Source organism: Lytechinus pictus, chromosome 3 (genome assembly GCF_037042905.1).
Source record: "Lytechinus pictus isolate F3 Inbred chromosome 3, Lp3.0, whole genome shotgun sequence".
NCBI lineage: Eukaryota > Metazoa > Echinodermata > Echinoidea > Temnopleuroida > Toxopneustidae > Lytechinus > Lytechinus pictus.
Window position 1 is genome coordinate 4973280 of NC_087247.1, and position 16888 is coordinate 4990167.

General features: G+C 37.5%; 1 protein-coding gene across 1 annotated transcript; it reads right to left on the reverse strand.

Moving 5' to 3' along the window:
• Nucleotides 1-1548: 1548 nt before the first annotated feature.
• LOC135153775 (uncharacterized) lies at nucleotides 1549-3789 on the reverse strand. Its single transcript, XM_064097911.1, has one exon. It carries the CDS (start codon nucleotides 3787-3789, stop codon nucleotides 1549-1551), a length of 2241 nt encoding a protein of 746 aa, XP_063953981.1.
• Between the last annotated feature and the right edge of the window lie 13099 nt (nucleotides 3790-16888).

Sequence of the window (16888 nt, forward strand, 5' to 3'; positions counted from 1 at the left end):
GCATGATTTGCCTGTGCAACATATCAGAGCATATTGCAATAAAATCTGACAAATTCCCTATAAGCTTTAACCGATATGCTTTGCAATACCATGCCGTATTGGATGGCCTATTGAATGATGACCAAGATAATGATGATTATATTGTGTAGTTTAACTTCATGGGATATCCAAATATTCCACTTGTTACGGCCAATATTTCTGGCATGCTATTCTGACCCATCCAATATGATATAAATGCCGGTGTTCACACCTTTTCAATCCGTCTGCCCTTGGTTTTATAATAATAATAATATGAACATTTGTAATGCGCCGGTATCCATCATAAAAAGATGCTCATGGCGCAATAAAGAAAAGACAAGAAAAGAAAAGGAAAAAGAAAAAGAAAGGAAGGAAGAAAGAAAACCTACTAAAAAGAGGGGTAGAATAACAATTACCTAAAAGCTTGCGTGAATAACCAGGTTTTAAGAGAACTTTTGAAAGTGGTGAGACAAGAAATATTGCGGATTTCTATTGGCAGTTTGTTCCATAGGAAAGGCCCAGCATGTTGAAATGATCGATCCCCCCATGAATTATGAGATTGTGGTACAGCGAGTAAGAAAGAACTAGAAGACCTAAGGTTGCGAGAGGGATTGTATGGAGTAATCAAAGAAGAGTTGTATTGAGGTGCAGTTCTGTGAATAGAATGGAAAACAAGTAGTAGGATTTTAAATGTAATGCGCTGTGCAACGGGTAACCAGTGAAGAGATTTGAGAATGGGGGTTATGTGATTCCTCTTGGGGGACATGGTGACGATACGGGCAGCATTATGTTGGAGTTTCCTAAGGCGATCTAACTGAGATTGTGAAACATTATATACTAAAGCATTGCAAAAATCAAGACGGGATGTAATGAGTGCATGTATAATCTTCTCTGTACAAGACTTAGTGAGATACTTCCTAATGAACCCCAAATTCCGTAATTGGTACTGTACTGATTGACATATACTAGAGACCTGGGTAGACATGGACATATTAGCATCAAACATAACCCCAAGATTTCTGCACTTATCTGAAACTCTGATTACAGAACATCCTATTTTTATGGAGCAAACATTAGACTTAGATAACTGAGCCCTAGAACCAAGCAACAAGAATTCAGACTTAGCATTATTTACTTTAAGAGAGTGTGAGCACATCCAATCTAGTACATCATTAATACATTCTTCAAGCTTTTTGATAGCTAGTTCAGTGTTATCTTGACCAGCGGCGAAAGAAGTATACAGCTGAACATCGTCGGCGTAACAGTGGTACTTAATAACAGAGTGCTTATCTAAAATATGCTTGAGACCACTGATGTATACAGAAAAAAGTAGAGGACCTCCCACCGATCCTTGGGGAACTCCGCTTGTCAGGGGAACTTGATCTGACCTTGCACTGTTGACACAAACCAGCTGATATCGATCAGATAGATATGACTCAAACCAGCTGAAGACCTTTCCCCGAAGACCAAGAGATGACAGAATATCCAAAAGTATGCCATGGTGAACCGTGTCAAATGCAGAAGACATGTCTAAACAAACCAAAGCTCTGACAATATGTCATTCGATAAGTTCACCAAGAGAGTCTCCACGCTGTGATTAGGACGGTATGCAGACTGCCTTCCATCAATCAGATCGTTTTCAATGAGATAGTCTGACAGTCTAGAAAAAGCGACACGTTCCAATACTTTAGATAGGTATGGCAAATTGGAGATTGGCCGATAGCTAAGGAGTGACTCACAGTCCAAAGATGGTTTCTTAAGTAGAGGGTGGATGTGGGCCAGCTTCAGTGCTTTGGGAACCTCACCACAAGAGAGACTCATGTTGACTATCGCTGCAATCACTGGTGCGACTGTTGGAGCACATTCTTTAAGCAACTTTGTCGGAGCAGGGTCGAGTCCACTTGACTTCACAGGAGTTGTACAAATAAGGGATTTGATTTCATCTGCTGTGGTCGGATCGAAAACTTCCAAAATTTCATCCGTCAGACAAGGTCGTTGAGAAACATCTGGAGAAAGGCTACGTTGGATTGAATTAACCTTGTCAACAAAGAAATTATTGAAGATATCTGCTAGCGACTTATCACAGGCAAGTGAAGGAAGAGGGGATGACTGCTTCCGGTTAAGAAGTTGATTAGCAACCTGGAACAGACGTCTAGAATCATCGCCACAGTCTTCAATGACTTTTCTGTAGTAAGATTGCTTAGACTGACGAATAAGATAATTAACGTGCCGTTTCTGCTCTTGATACAACTGAAGATCAATCTCTAATCGCGAAGACCGCCATTTCTTTTCAAGAAGCCTCCGTCGTTGTTTCTCAACGGTACACTCTTGGGTATACCAAGGAGCCTGAGGGCGAAGTTTGACCTTGCACAACTTAGCCGGTGCATGCTTGTCCATTAGATTGATGAGGCTTGTGTTGTACTGAGCAACTGCAATGTGAACATCCAGAGAGGAGCCACCAGCAATGTTGCTCTGCTTCAGATCATCAGCGAACGATACTCGGTCAATAGCTTTGATGTTACGTACAACCGACTGTCTCACCTCAGGACGTGGTTTGGCCACATTAAGAAAGCATGCTACTGTCGAATGGTCCGAAATGCCAGGGATTACACGAAGACCAGAGAAAATATCTCTATCAGAAGATCGTATGATGAAAGCATCAAGAATATGACCACGTTCGTGCGTAGGTGATGTTACCATCTGAACAAGGCCATAACTGGAAAGCAGTTCATTGAACTTCTTCGTGTTGGGCAAAGTCAAGTTATCCAAATGAATGTTGAAGTCACCTGTAATAACAAGGGGAGCGGGTCGGAAAGAGGTCTCCTCCAAGATAACAGTAAACTCTTCGATGAAAGTAGAGAAGGCAACACGGGTCCCAGGAGGGCGATATACCATAACTACGTCAATACTGATATTGTTAGTGGATGATAAAGTAACAGACATCATCTCGACGCTCTTCATATGTAATGAAGGCCTTATAGCTGCCGTCAGTCCATCATGGTATAGGATCGCAAGACCACCTCCTCTCCTGTTTGCTCTACACCTATGCCTAAAGGTATAACCTTGAGGAAGGAGATTGGCTATAACTGCGTCATCAGATGATGTCAACCATGTCTCGCAGATGAACACTACATCAAAATTATGCTCGAGGACGTAATCTTGGAACTCATCAGATTTATTCCGCAAGGACCGGGCATTCAACATACTCATTGATAGCCGTCTTTCAATGACATCATTAGTTGAAGATGGTGTGGAGGACAGGGAAGGCGAAGGCGAAGATGGCAAAGAAGGCGGAGTGGCCAGACACATGTGTTGTGTCACCAACTGAAGTTGACACTTTTCCGGTGACCTACGTCCACGATGCGTACGCTTCTTCTTCTTCCTGGCAATGTCAAGAGAGATGATGGTTTCCCAAACTTCTCTGTCCAGCCAATGTTTGGTGTGCGAAAGACTATGAAGAAGGACACGATCATACACCTTACGTCTTAAATGCTGTGATGATGCATTGTGCTGTGCGGTGTCAGTCGTAGAAGAATCACATCCTTCAGGACCCGGATTTGGACTAATATCACCAGATCTAAGAAGAAGCACTTGAAATGTAGCGTCAGTGTTTGCATAGTATGCAATACGAATGCCATAACACTTTTTCAAACGAAGAGGGATACTACACTCAGTACATAGGGAAGATGTGTTCAAAGTACTACATTCACTTGCATGTAGTACAAGAATAAAAAGAAAGATAACAAAAGATCCAAACTTGACCAATCCCATTGTCAATGTCAAGTCTATTGTACACTACAAAGTGAAGAGATTTAATAAGGCTGAGTGAACATCATGTTGAGCTGTTGTAAAATGGCTGCACAGTGAAATGCCAAGTTAGATAAAAAATGAGACATCAAAGTTAAACAGGAGATCCAAACACAAATGTTATCAAACTGGTCTAGCTGCCTCTACAAATATTCATGAAACAGATAGTAACTCTCAAAAAGCATAAACCATCCAGAGTTAAGTACAGTGACAGAAAAAGAGAGAGAGGGGGCTACAAGGAAGCGCACACCCTAAGCTCTCAACCTTTCTGACAAGGTCGACCATTGGCGAGAATTTGATATTGTGAGGGGAATTTGATATAAATCGCTGGGCAGATGCTGGGTTGTGAAATGAATTAGGATGATAGATGAGGAGTTACAAAGGATATTTTTTTCAGATTGATAAATGCTCTTTATTTTACATGTATATGTAGAATAGTTTCTGTAATATTTTCACATTTTTCTTGTATATCAAAGTGTCGTATTGATAAATGCCTACAAGACAAGACTATTTTCCAAATTTGCCTGGTGATGGCAGATGTTGAGAATATCCTATCTTTTGGAATCTTGTACCTGTTTTCCTAATCACAAGTTGCATTCTCTTTTTCCTCTCCCAAGTGACATGCAATATGTGCAACAGAAAGATAAAAGATTTTATCTACCTAAGTGTGATATAAGCAGGTATGAAATTGTATTGAAGCAAAATAGTGCTCTCAATTGTATTCCATTTTGATGTGAATTCCAAAAAAAAAATAATAATCTTTGTTTTGCGATTGCATTTAGATTACCTATACGCTATTCATTCATCCAAAAAAAAAAACATGCTTCCCACTGGGCACTGAATATCAAATTGATATGTTTTCACTTGTCATTGAAAGCACCTTTATTGAAATGAATACATGTGGATCAAGTATCAACTCTCTTGTCCACTTGCTATATGAATATAATCACATGCTAAAACCCCAAAGTATGTTTTAGCGTTAGATCTTTGCCAATCTCTTTTTTATGTTTCACCAAAAGCACCTTTTAAATGAAAACATGTGTATCAACACTCTTGTCCACTTGCTATATGAATATAATCACATGCTACAACCCACAAGTATGTTTCGGTGTTGGATCTATGCCGATTAATACTTAACTCGCAATCGATACTTTAATTCACGATTGATACTTCGACTTGCGATTGATACTTTGACTTGCGATTGATACTTCAACTTGCGATTGATACTTCGACTTGCGATCAATGCCTCGACTTGCGATCGATGCTTTAGAATTGCGTTCGATCCTTTGACTTGCGATCGATCCTTGACTTGAGATTGATACTTTGACTTGCGATCGATCCTTTACTTACGATCAATCCTTTGACTTGCGATTGATACTTCGACATGCGATCGATGCTTTAAATTGCGATCCATACTTTCACTTGCGATCGATCCTTTACTTGCGATCAATCCTTTGACTTGTGATTGATACTTAAACTTACGATCGATCCTTTACTTGCGATCAATCCTTTACTTGCGATCGATGCTTTAAATTGCGATCCGTACTTTCACTTGCGATCGATCCTTTACTTGCGATCAATCCTTTGACTTGTGATTGATACTTAAACTTACGATCGATCCTTTACTTGCGATCGATCCTTTACTTGAGATTGATACTTTGACTTGCGATTGATATTTCGACTTGCGATCGATGCTTTAAATTGCGATCGATACTTCGACTTGCGATTGATACTTCAACTTGCGATCGATGCTTTAAATTGCGATCGATACTTCGACTTGCAATCGATACTTCGACTTGCGATCGATACTTTGACTTGCGATCGATACTTTGACTTGCAATCCGTACTTTCACTTGCGATCGATCCTTTACTTGCGATCAATCCTTTATTGATACTTTGACTTGCGATTGATACTTCGACTTGCGATCGATACTTTGACTTGCGATCGATCCTTTGACTTGCGATCGATCCTTTACTCGCGATTGATACTTTGACTTGCGATTGATACTTGGACTTGCGATTGATACTTGGACTTTCGATCAATCCTTTACTTGCGATCAATCCATTACTTGCGATCAATCCTTTGACTTGTGATTGATACTTGAACTTACGATTGATCCTTTACTTGCGATTGATACTTTGACTTGCGATTGAAACTTTGACTGATACTTTGACTTTCAATTGATACTTTGACTTGCGATTGATACTTGGACTTGCGATTGATACAGTCAGACCGCAGCTCGCGCGATAATGAGCATATTCACGGAAATTTATTCAGCGGCCCTCTAGCGGTCTCCGAAGGAAAACGTGCGATCAATTTGGCTTGATTTTCCCACTGAATTGGAGGGGCTGAAGTTATAGCTCTGTACTGGTCGCTAACTTCAGTTTACGTCGAAACGAATTGTGGTAAGTTATTCTCAAGACCTTCATCTACACTTTGGTATATAATTTTCAATATTTCGACATTTTCAACCTACCATTTTTACCACTTTAATTGATGCTTATTTTAGTAATATTTTAACTGCGATTTTGTAGTCGGAATTTCACTTTTGGTTCCTGACTTTGCTACATAACCAAATTGTTTCGATCGGAGTTTTTTAGAAAGAAGAAAAGTCACTGTTCAAAATATGTCAGAACCAACTTGACGCAAACTCACCTTATATTTTAATTTTAGAGAAAATGATACCCTAAAAATCAAGAGATTTACGTTTTACCCGGAAGTAACCTTCTCGTTCACTCCACGATGGCGCGAAATAATGACAAAATTACGTTCGTCGCGGGTTGGTAGAATTTCGCCTTTGGTCCCATACGTTGAAACTTCTGTAATGATGGCAGATGGCTCGCATTATTATATAGGCCTATGTGACTGTGGACGGTGGACTTTTTTTTTTTTTAAATTAAGACTTAATATAAACGAAGCTTAATAAGTAGATCCCGTCTAAAGTTTTATTCAATGATTATCAGGCTTCCGAATTCCATCAAGTTTTTATAGATTGAGATATTTCTTGATTTATGTTGAAAATTATTAACCTTTTTTTTCTTTATTAGTCGAACTTCGTTGAGCCCCATGTCCCATGATGATTTTTGCCCCAGGCTAAGAATTAAATGATGATTAGCTCAGACAGTCTACTCTAGAGACTATAAACAGTTTAAAGTCAAACTAAAAAGTCTGGTACTACCGTACTCAGTAGTATTTATAAACCATTTTGTTCAAACAAAAAAATTGTGGCTGTCACAGACAGTACTTGAACTTAGACTTAGTCTCAATTGACTTACATGTAACATAATTCATACTTTGAATGATTATTTAGTAATTTAGACTATTTCTCTCTTTTTTTTGTCTCTTCTACACACAGATCTGCATACTTGCTGACTCTGGTCTCTGCTTGCTACTTCATTCTGGGAGATTCCATCATGTACTATAATGGTCAGACCATGATTTGGACAAAGCCCTTTTTTCGTTTGCAAATTTTGGACTGATAATGATACAACAGAAAATTGATCAATATTGGAAACAAAAAAATTAGAGCACAGTTTTGGGGAGGACTAAGAATACTGACTTGGACAGGAATACAGCTTGACAAAAATAAAAATTCACAATTCAAAACCAAAAAACATTTTTAATGTTACTAATAGTGCATTGCAAGAAACTTTCTACTCAATCACACATTCCAAAATTAAGGGTAAGTCCTTTGATTAAACACAAACATGTAGTTGATTTGCAATTGAACATAAGTTTCTTGCAATGCCCCATAATTATATTTTGTTCTCAAGCAACTCTATTATATGTTATCTAATGTGCTGAAGGTTAAGTGCCATGTATGTTCACAAATTTTTTTTTTCGAAAGGTATAATATATTTGTCCTTTTAAACGGTATTTGAATGTGGTTACGCCTTGTTTTTGTTTTCCACAGTAATTATTGCATATATGAACAGAAGTGAAATATTTGTTGTGAAGCACTGTATGAATGTTGTGTGATCATGGAGCTATGGTGTGATGGTATTATAATTAATTCATCATTTTTGTTATAAGACTGTAAACCTGGTGGATGTGAGGGAGTGGCCTGGATGAAAGGAAAGTGAGCATGTGTCCAATTACTGATTTGCATATGTTTAGACAATTTTGTTCGTGGATAAATATTAATGTGCATTCCCTATTCCAAGCAAAGAGTAAAGGAGAAGTCCACCCCACCAAAAAATTAATTTGAATTTAAAGAAAAATAAAGTATTGCAGAAAATTTCATTAAAACTATGATTCAAAAGATTACTATTTTGACATTGAGAAATTTGCCTAATTTTATAAAACAATTATATGCTCATCTTGGTCAATGTGCAAATTACAGAACCGATTATGTCACACGCACTCTAATTTCTTGTGTATTTTTTTATTTGATACATGTACATGACATGTATATTTTATTTTAATTTTCATTAACAAATTTTGAGAGGGATTTTAATTCCTCCATTAACATTCGTAGTTTCCATAAATGTAACCTTTTGTGATTCGAGGAAGATTTTTAAGATCAAATTTGCTAGAATTTATATAATAAAAATGCAGCAAAAATTTAAAAAGTAATGTGATGTGAGTGACATAATCAACTCTATTTGCATACCATTGTTTTGTGTATATAACTGTTTTGTTTTAAAGAAGGGAAATTTCTGTATTTATTCAAATAATTTTTTGTTGATGTGCACTCGACCTTTAACTCACTTCCCTTCCCACCCCTGCCCAAATAAGTGTAATCAAGAACTTGAAAATCAAAAGCAGTGATTAAGAAGAAGTAAGAATTAATCATAGAGCTATTAATAGCTCCATGATTTAATAAATACAGGCCTAAATAGAACTTCTCATGAAAGCAGAAAGAGAATAAAGCTGGGTAGGAACGATGAAGGAATATGATTTAAAGAAAAAGCATAAACATATCCCCATCACCCCCCCCCCCCCCAAAAAAAAAAAAAAAAAAAACAGTCCGGCGGGTTCGAACCAGGGTCCTTGCACTCGTCAAAACATTGCGCTTACGCAATTCGCCGTAGATCTCTTCCATACTACTTCCGGGTTTTTTAAGCTATATGAAATGTTGTAAGTCTGTGCGCCGCTGTTGACCAATCAGAACGCGTCGGCAATTCTACTGCAATTCCAATCATTTTGCGATGGACATTGCCGTGGTTTTTTGTGGTTCCTGACTTTGCTACATCATGAAATTTCCTAATTCTTTTTCAGTCGTAAAGAAGAATGTCTACGCTTTATATTGATTATAATATCAATTTGACGCAAGTGTGATTTCGATGCAAAAATGCGCTCTGTTTATTCACATATATTTCTTGAAAAAAAATCACTTTTTCTAAGCTAAATATCGGTCTTCAAAATACATTAAATGTGCATTTTATTTAGCTGATGAGAAATTTCAAAGTTTTATCTATAGAATAAGACCAATTTTGTGAGGAATAAACGATTCTAAGAGCAAAAAACACCGATCGGAAAGTTCGTCTTCACAGCTCATTACGTATGCATAACCACGGACGGCTATGCATACCGCTGAATAAAATAGAGCACTTTCGGACGGGCTGCGGACTGACTGATACTTGGACTTGCGATCGATCCTTTACTTGCGATCCGTACTTTCACTTGCGATCAATCCTTTACTTGCGATCAATCCTTTGACTTGTGATTGATACTTAACTTACGATCGATCCTTTACTTGCGATCGATCCTTTACTTGCGATCGATCCTTTACTTGCGATTGATCCTATACTTGCGATCGATACTTTGACTTGCGATCGATCCTTTACTTGTGATCGATCCTTTACTTGCGATTGATTCTTTAACTTGCGATTGATTCTTTACTTGTGATCGATCCTTTACTTGCGACATATCATCTGCATACATAACCTGTTTTACTTCTTCCTTTCCAAAGGAAATTCCTTTAACATCATTATTATATCTTATATTATGCGCTAATACTTCTATGCATAAAATGAAAAGATATGGTGAAAGCGGATCTCCCTGCCTTACCCCTCTTTCCACATGAAAATAGCTTGGAGAATCTCCTCCATTAAAAATACAACTTTGGCTATTTGTATACAATATTTTGACCCATTTGCGAAATTGCTGGCCAAAACCGAATGAACCTAATGTTTGATGTAAAAATTTGTGGGATATCGAATCAAAGGCTTTTTCTAAATCAATTGCTATCATATACCCAGGGATATTATTATATAACGTATGAAAAAGCATATCATCAATTAATCTGATAGCTTCTCCTATATTCCTGTTTTTGATAAATCCTATTTGATCTGCTAATACAACGCTTTCCAAAACCTCTTTAATTCGTTTTGCTAAAACTTTGGAAAAGATCTTATAATCTGTATTCAATAACGAAATATGTCTATAATTCTTTACGTAATGTGGGTCTTTCCCTTCTTTAGCTAATAAAATAATAATTGCTTGTTTTTGTGATGCAGAAAGTTCTCCAAGAGCAAAAGCTTCATTGAATGCACCAATCAATACATCCTTTATTTCAGCCCAAAATGTACAATAAAATTCAACTGTTAACTCATCGTTTCCAGGGGATTTATTTTGCTTCATTTCTTTCAGTACCGAAATACACTCCTCTTCTAATATATCCCCTTCACAGCTTTCAGAATCTTCAAATGTTAACGTTGGTACATTTTTAAAGAAATCCCTAAAATCTTCCGTGTATTCCCTAGCATAAAGATGGGTATAAAATTATTTAATTTCATTTAAAAATTCTTTCTAATTTTTTCTCATATTTCGGGGTTTCCCCCATTCAAATGTTCCAGATTCATCCTTGCATTGATTGGGGAAAAAGAAAAGGATACACTTGTTATTCCTTTTAATTTTGAAAGCTAACCAAATAGGCACTTGCAACTATTTTAACAAACATAATAGGTTTACATTTACAACAAGGAAATTTGCCTTAAGGATTTGCAATATTTTTCAAACTTCTCTCTCCTCTCTTATTTTCAACTACCACTATATGCCTGATACAAAATGGCCGAATTGTGTGATTTCTTTTTACAAATACTCTCAAGAAGTATGTCCTTCTATTGTACTGGCTTTGAAAATAAGCATAAAAAAGTCAAAAGAGTTGCTCATTTGTATAAATTCACTATAGTCTACTCAATTAATGCTAGGATGAAAAAGATGTGCAATCATGAGCCACTCCCCATCACAAGTCACTCTAATGCATGCGATGTTCAATCAATACCTCAAACATTCGTTGTATCCCTCCTGTGATATTATACAACAGACCTCTAGCCCGATAGCGAAATAGGCCTATTGAAAATTTTATTCTTCATTTTGGTTTGTATTTGTTCCAGCAAGGATGAACAAAGACATACAAGCGCAGGTTATATGTATTTATATCCCTCTTATGAATATTCATGAGTATTCTAGATAAACGATTGGTCAATTCGTGATCATGTGACAAAGTATAATTTCAATAGGAAAACACATCGCTGAAATTAGCTCCGTATAGTTTTCTTGTAGCTCCGTATATTTTTCGATATACTTTCATGGGCAGAACTGCGCATGCTCATGCTCGATATTTTCTCTCAACTTTGAATTGCGCATGCTCCCTGACTTGACCCAGATATCGATCATTCGCAAAAAGTAAATAAAGTAAAATACAAGCTCTCGCCCAAATTACCGTACCGACAATCTGAAAAACAACGGTGGAATTGGGTCTAGATTACAATGCAGAAAATCTAATTCCAAAGGCTATTCATACAGGATCCTTTAATATGGAATAAACATACCTAACAAGGTGAGTCAAGATCCGATACTAAATTTTAGAGCATAAATTTTGACTGCGCGTATTTATTTTGAGTGCCACTGCAGCAACGGCCAACGCAGCGCAGCGGACCTCTCATTAAGTGCAGTCGGGTAGAAGCCGCGCGCAGCCTACCCAGGAACTGTCTAGCATTATCTCGACAGGCTTAGAGTAGGACGAGGTCCAACAACGTTAGATTTGGCCTAGATCGGTTAAACATCGGTAAGGACTATAGGCCCACAAGTTAAAGAGGGATATAAAACAAATATATCAGGCGTTTGTTTCGAAAGCATAGTGGGAATTATTAATCCTCGGTTGGACTGGCAATGTAACTATTTTTCCCTCGGGGCTTCGCCCCTTGGGAAAAATAGTAATTGCCAGTCCAACCGAGGATTAATAATTCCCACTATACTTTCTCAAAGCCTGATATAATTGTATAATATATTCAAAATGATGCCCTATATTGCAATCAAACAATTCATTTCTAAAGAGACATATACCATATTTATATAATCTTCTGATACGAGTTAAACCTAAAAAATATGCAATTTTTCTCCGAAAGGTATAATTTCTACTAAAACACTAACATTATCTATTTCCGTAAACCTTGCCTGAGCCAGGCAAAGGGGCGCCCTAAATTTCTCTTTGGGTTTTTAAAACAAATTGTACAACGATATGAAAAACATTATCATAACAAAAACAAATGACATGTGTACAGTATACTCAGCAAGTAAATGAAAAAATAATATTGTACAGCCATCAAACAGCACTTCCCTTTCTGTACAATCCGATGTTGCTACAATTTACCAGGACCTCCATTACCAATACACATCGATTTCATATAGTTTCCAAGCACTTTCTATCTCCCGCAATTTCCCAGAAACTCTCTTAACTTTCTTTTTAAAGTAAGTTTCTTTTCTGTGTCCATCATACTGCCAAAAAATAAAATTTTAAACATTTGGTCTCATTATCCATGTTATCTAAATCCATACTACCATCCTGACCAATCCTCAGACAGATATGAATAAATGTCTATTACTCTCAAATAAAATATGCATCTCACATCTTGAAGCAAGTTCCCTTTTGCTACTGTGTGTCAAAATAAACAAACTTCACTAACAATGTTTCAGCATCTCCGTCTTCACAGTTTATTTCCAAGGATGTATTTCCAAATTGCTTGTACAGTAGACCAAATAATCTGATGGAGTTGAAGATAATTTCACAGGATTTTCCTCTTAAATTTGAAAAAATTTTGTCGCTTCTTTTTTTTCTGCATAATCTAATTTTCCTTTCGCGCTCTCCTCGTTATTACAGCAATTAAGGACAACTAAAAATTACTGGTTTGCTGCAGCTTCAATCACATTATTTTTGCGTGCTCCTTGATCGACCACAATGGGTATTCCTCTCCGTTGGACTACCTGATCCTTCCTTATCTCCACTCTCCTTCCTAGCTTTTCGATGAATCTCGGTTGGTCTTTCTTCGGAATCCAAACGTGGTCGACTATCAACTTCGTCGGCTCAGCCCTCGAAAAATAGGCGAGTTTCCCCGCTCCTTTGCTGCCTTTAACGCCTCAACCTGGCTCCTCTCCATTCTCACCCTCCGAGATAGATCGTCCGTTATATACATCTTCGTATTTTTCAAGAGATTCGCCCTCTGCTGAATAGACACCTTATCTGCATAACATAGGTATCTTACTTTGATTGGCCTTGGTGACGTTCCGGCTTGGACACGGTGTATACGTTGGTACTCGATACCTTCCACCTCCTGCTCCGTGAACTGTAGTTTATTTATCATAAACTCTTTCATTGTTTCTTCCACATTTTCCTTTCCTCCTTCTCTTGTTACCTTTTCAGGTACCGGTACATTAAGCAGACCTGCCAACCAGTACGTTTTAGCCGTATTTAGTACGTTTTTGCAACCAACATAAGGCAGTACGTTTTTTCTTTGCAAAATACTTTTTTTTTTTTTTAAACTAAATCATAATTTATTGAGAAAAATAATCTCTATATGTCTCTATTTCATAAAACGTGCACAAATATGGTTGATCTAAACAAAAATTAGATCAATGTAATTTCAGGTAACTTGTTTTTTTTTTCAATCATATTGTTCAAACCAGGGTGAAGATATACACATGTTTTAATGTTTTTTTTTTCATCTGCAAGAGCAGTGCGCATTTTAGCTTGCATGCAGCTTGAGCGCTGCGATGAGCGAGTGCGCCAAGCATTTTATTATGAAATACACTTTTTTTTGGAAAAATACAGTTTTTTTAATCACAGAATACAGTTTTTCATTCCCAGAGGTTGGCAGGTCTGCATTAAGGAATACCAAGTTCTCTCTTGCTACATAGGTATCCATTTTGTCGAGCTCCTCCTTATTTTCTTTTACGGCGAAGGCCATTTCTTCTTTTAGCTTTTCCATTTCCTGTTTCATTTCCTTCAGCTCCATAGAATGATGTTCAACGGTAGCAACCACCTCAGCACATTGTTCACGAATCAGCTTAATTTCTTTTAAGATTTTGCTTTCCAAAACCGAAAAACGATTTTCAAATTTAGTTGACTGTTCATTCAACATAAGCTGGATAGCCGGTAAAATTGCCGCCTCAGAAGAAAGAGGGCCGCTTCCCCCTTCCAGATTCCATAGTTCTCGCTCTTTCACTCGTGTTGCCGCTTGGTGACTTAAATTCCTCACAAGATTTTTCTTATTCAAAATACACGTGGGTGAGCTGTTTAGAGCTGCTAGAAAGGTTGCGTCTTCACTCGGCGAAGGTCATGATGTTAGATGATACTTTGACTTGCGATCGATGCTGTAAATAGCGATCAATCCTTGACTTGCGATTGATTTTTGACTTATCGATCTTTTTAACTTGCGATTGATTTTTGAATACTTAACACAATCGATACTTTGACTTACGATCGATCCTTTAACTTGCGATCGATCCTTTAACTTGCGATCAATCCTTTGACTTGCGATCAATCCTTTGACTTGCAATCAATCCTTTGACTTGCGATCAATCCTTGACTTGCGATCGATCCTTCACTTGGGATTGATTTTTGAATACTTTACACAATCGATACTTTGACTTAAGATCGATCCTTTAACTTGCGATCGATCCTTTGACTTGCGATCAATCCTTTGACTTGCGATCAATCCTTTGACTTGCGATCAATCCTTTGACTTGCGATCGATCCTTCACTTGCGATTGATTTTTGAATACTTAACACAATCGATACTTTGACTTACGATCGATCCTTTAACTTGCGATCGATCCTTTAACTTGCGATCAATCCTTTGACTTGCGATCAATCCTTTGACTTGCGATCAATCCTTTGACTTGCGATCAATCCTTTGACTTGCGATCGATACTTTGATTTGTGATCGATACTTTAAGTTGCGATCGATACTTTAAGTTGTGATCAATCCTTGACTTGCGATCGATACTTCGACTTGCGATCGATCCTTTACTTGCAATCGATACTTACAATTGCGATCAATACTTTAAATTGCGATCAATATTTTAACTTGCGATTGATCCTTTACTTGTGATCGATTACTTTGAATTGCGATCGATCCTGTGACTTGTGATTGATCCTTCAACTTTAATATCCATGACCATTTTCAAAATTATTTTTTCACGCTACAATTAGGCCCTACATATTAATTACTCCTTTTTTTCTCTGTTTTTCCTTTTTCTTTTTCTCTTCTAAATCCTTCACAGCTCCCTGTCTCTCTTTGTAATTAAGTAATTTGTAATCAATGTACACGTAGTTGCGCGATGCCTGCAACTTTATTGGGGATATGCCTATGCCTGCCACGGGGCCTTCCTATTGGCTAGAAGGGCTCTCTTTGGGATCTAACAATGATTTTGATTGGGTTGCTTCCGAAAAGATGGGCGGGAACTTAGAGAGATATGGTGGAAAAGACAATGTTCAAAATACCGATTTGTGACAATCATAGCGGTGTCACATCTCGGAGAGAAATGACAAAAGTTATGACAGTGTTCCAGAATACCACCCCTGGGCCCATAACACAAAGGTTAGGGATGAATTGTACGCTTGATTTTCACGATTAATTTGTCTATGGATGGGCCACTGGATGGTGTTTTATAAAGCTGTTCACAAGTTATGTGTACATAATCAAGCCTACACTTTACTACTTTATTCCTTTTGTTGCAATTTGTATTATGATATGTACATACATTCTCTAGTCACATCACAGTTTTTTTTCCAATATATTAATTATTATGTCATGATTTATTTTCTGAAAATATGTTAATGATCTCACAGAGTTTGTTTGCAATTGAGCACAGTCATATTGTTGTAGATTTATTGTTGAAGTTCATGTTCACATTTTTAATCTAGTGATTATATAGACTTCATAGGAAATTGTGTTTTAATATGGCAAAATTATAGCTGTTAAATTTGTTGCACCAAGTTTGGTCAAAGTGATGTCAAAGTTAGATTGTTAGCATGTTTTCTATGTCTTTGTAGAAAAGTATTTTAATAATGATGATGATTATCACCATCATCCCATTTTCATAAACTCTGTCACCATGACCAATATCATTGTCATCACTTTGCTCTTCACTATAACCAACAATACCAGTATTCACCAAAACATCATCATCATCATAATCATCATTATCAACATCATCATCATCATCATGGTCATGGTCATGGTCATCCCGATTCCCAAGGAACATCCGCCAACACTAGGAAAACTGCGCCCCATTGCCTTGACTGACCACTTTTCTAAGATAGCAGAACATTTCATTGTTAAGTGGTTGCTTACTGACATTGAACCATTCCTTGATAAAAACCAGTATGGTAGTCGGAAAAGTCGATCAACCACACACTATTTGGTTGATCTTGTTAACTTCCTTGTCTGCAATGCAGACAAGCGTGAAAAGATAACCTCCACAATTGTAACTACGGACTTCTCGAAAGCATTCGATAGGGTAGATCACACGAATCTAATCAGTAAATTGATAGCAATGAACCCTAAGAAACATATTGTGCAGTGGATAACCGACTTTCTCACTGGGCGCACCCGATACCGTGGTCACCTGTCTGACGAGACAACACTGAAGGCGGGCGTGCCACAGGGCACAAAACTTGGCCCCATATTGTTTCTTGTGCTTTCAAATGTTCCCTTTTCAGACAGCAGCCTAAGGTACTGGAAATATGTAGATGACATGACACTAGCAGAATCAAGAAAGCGGGGTGCGGCCAGTGAAGTTCAGTCTACCTTGAATTCACTATCAAACTGGTGC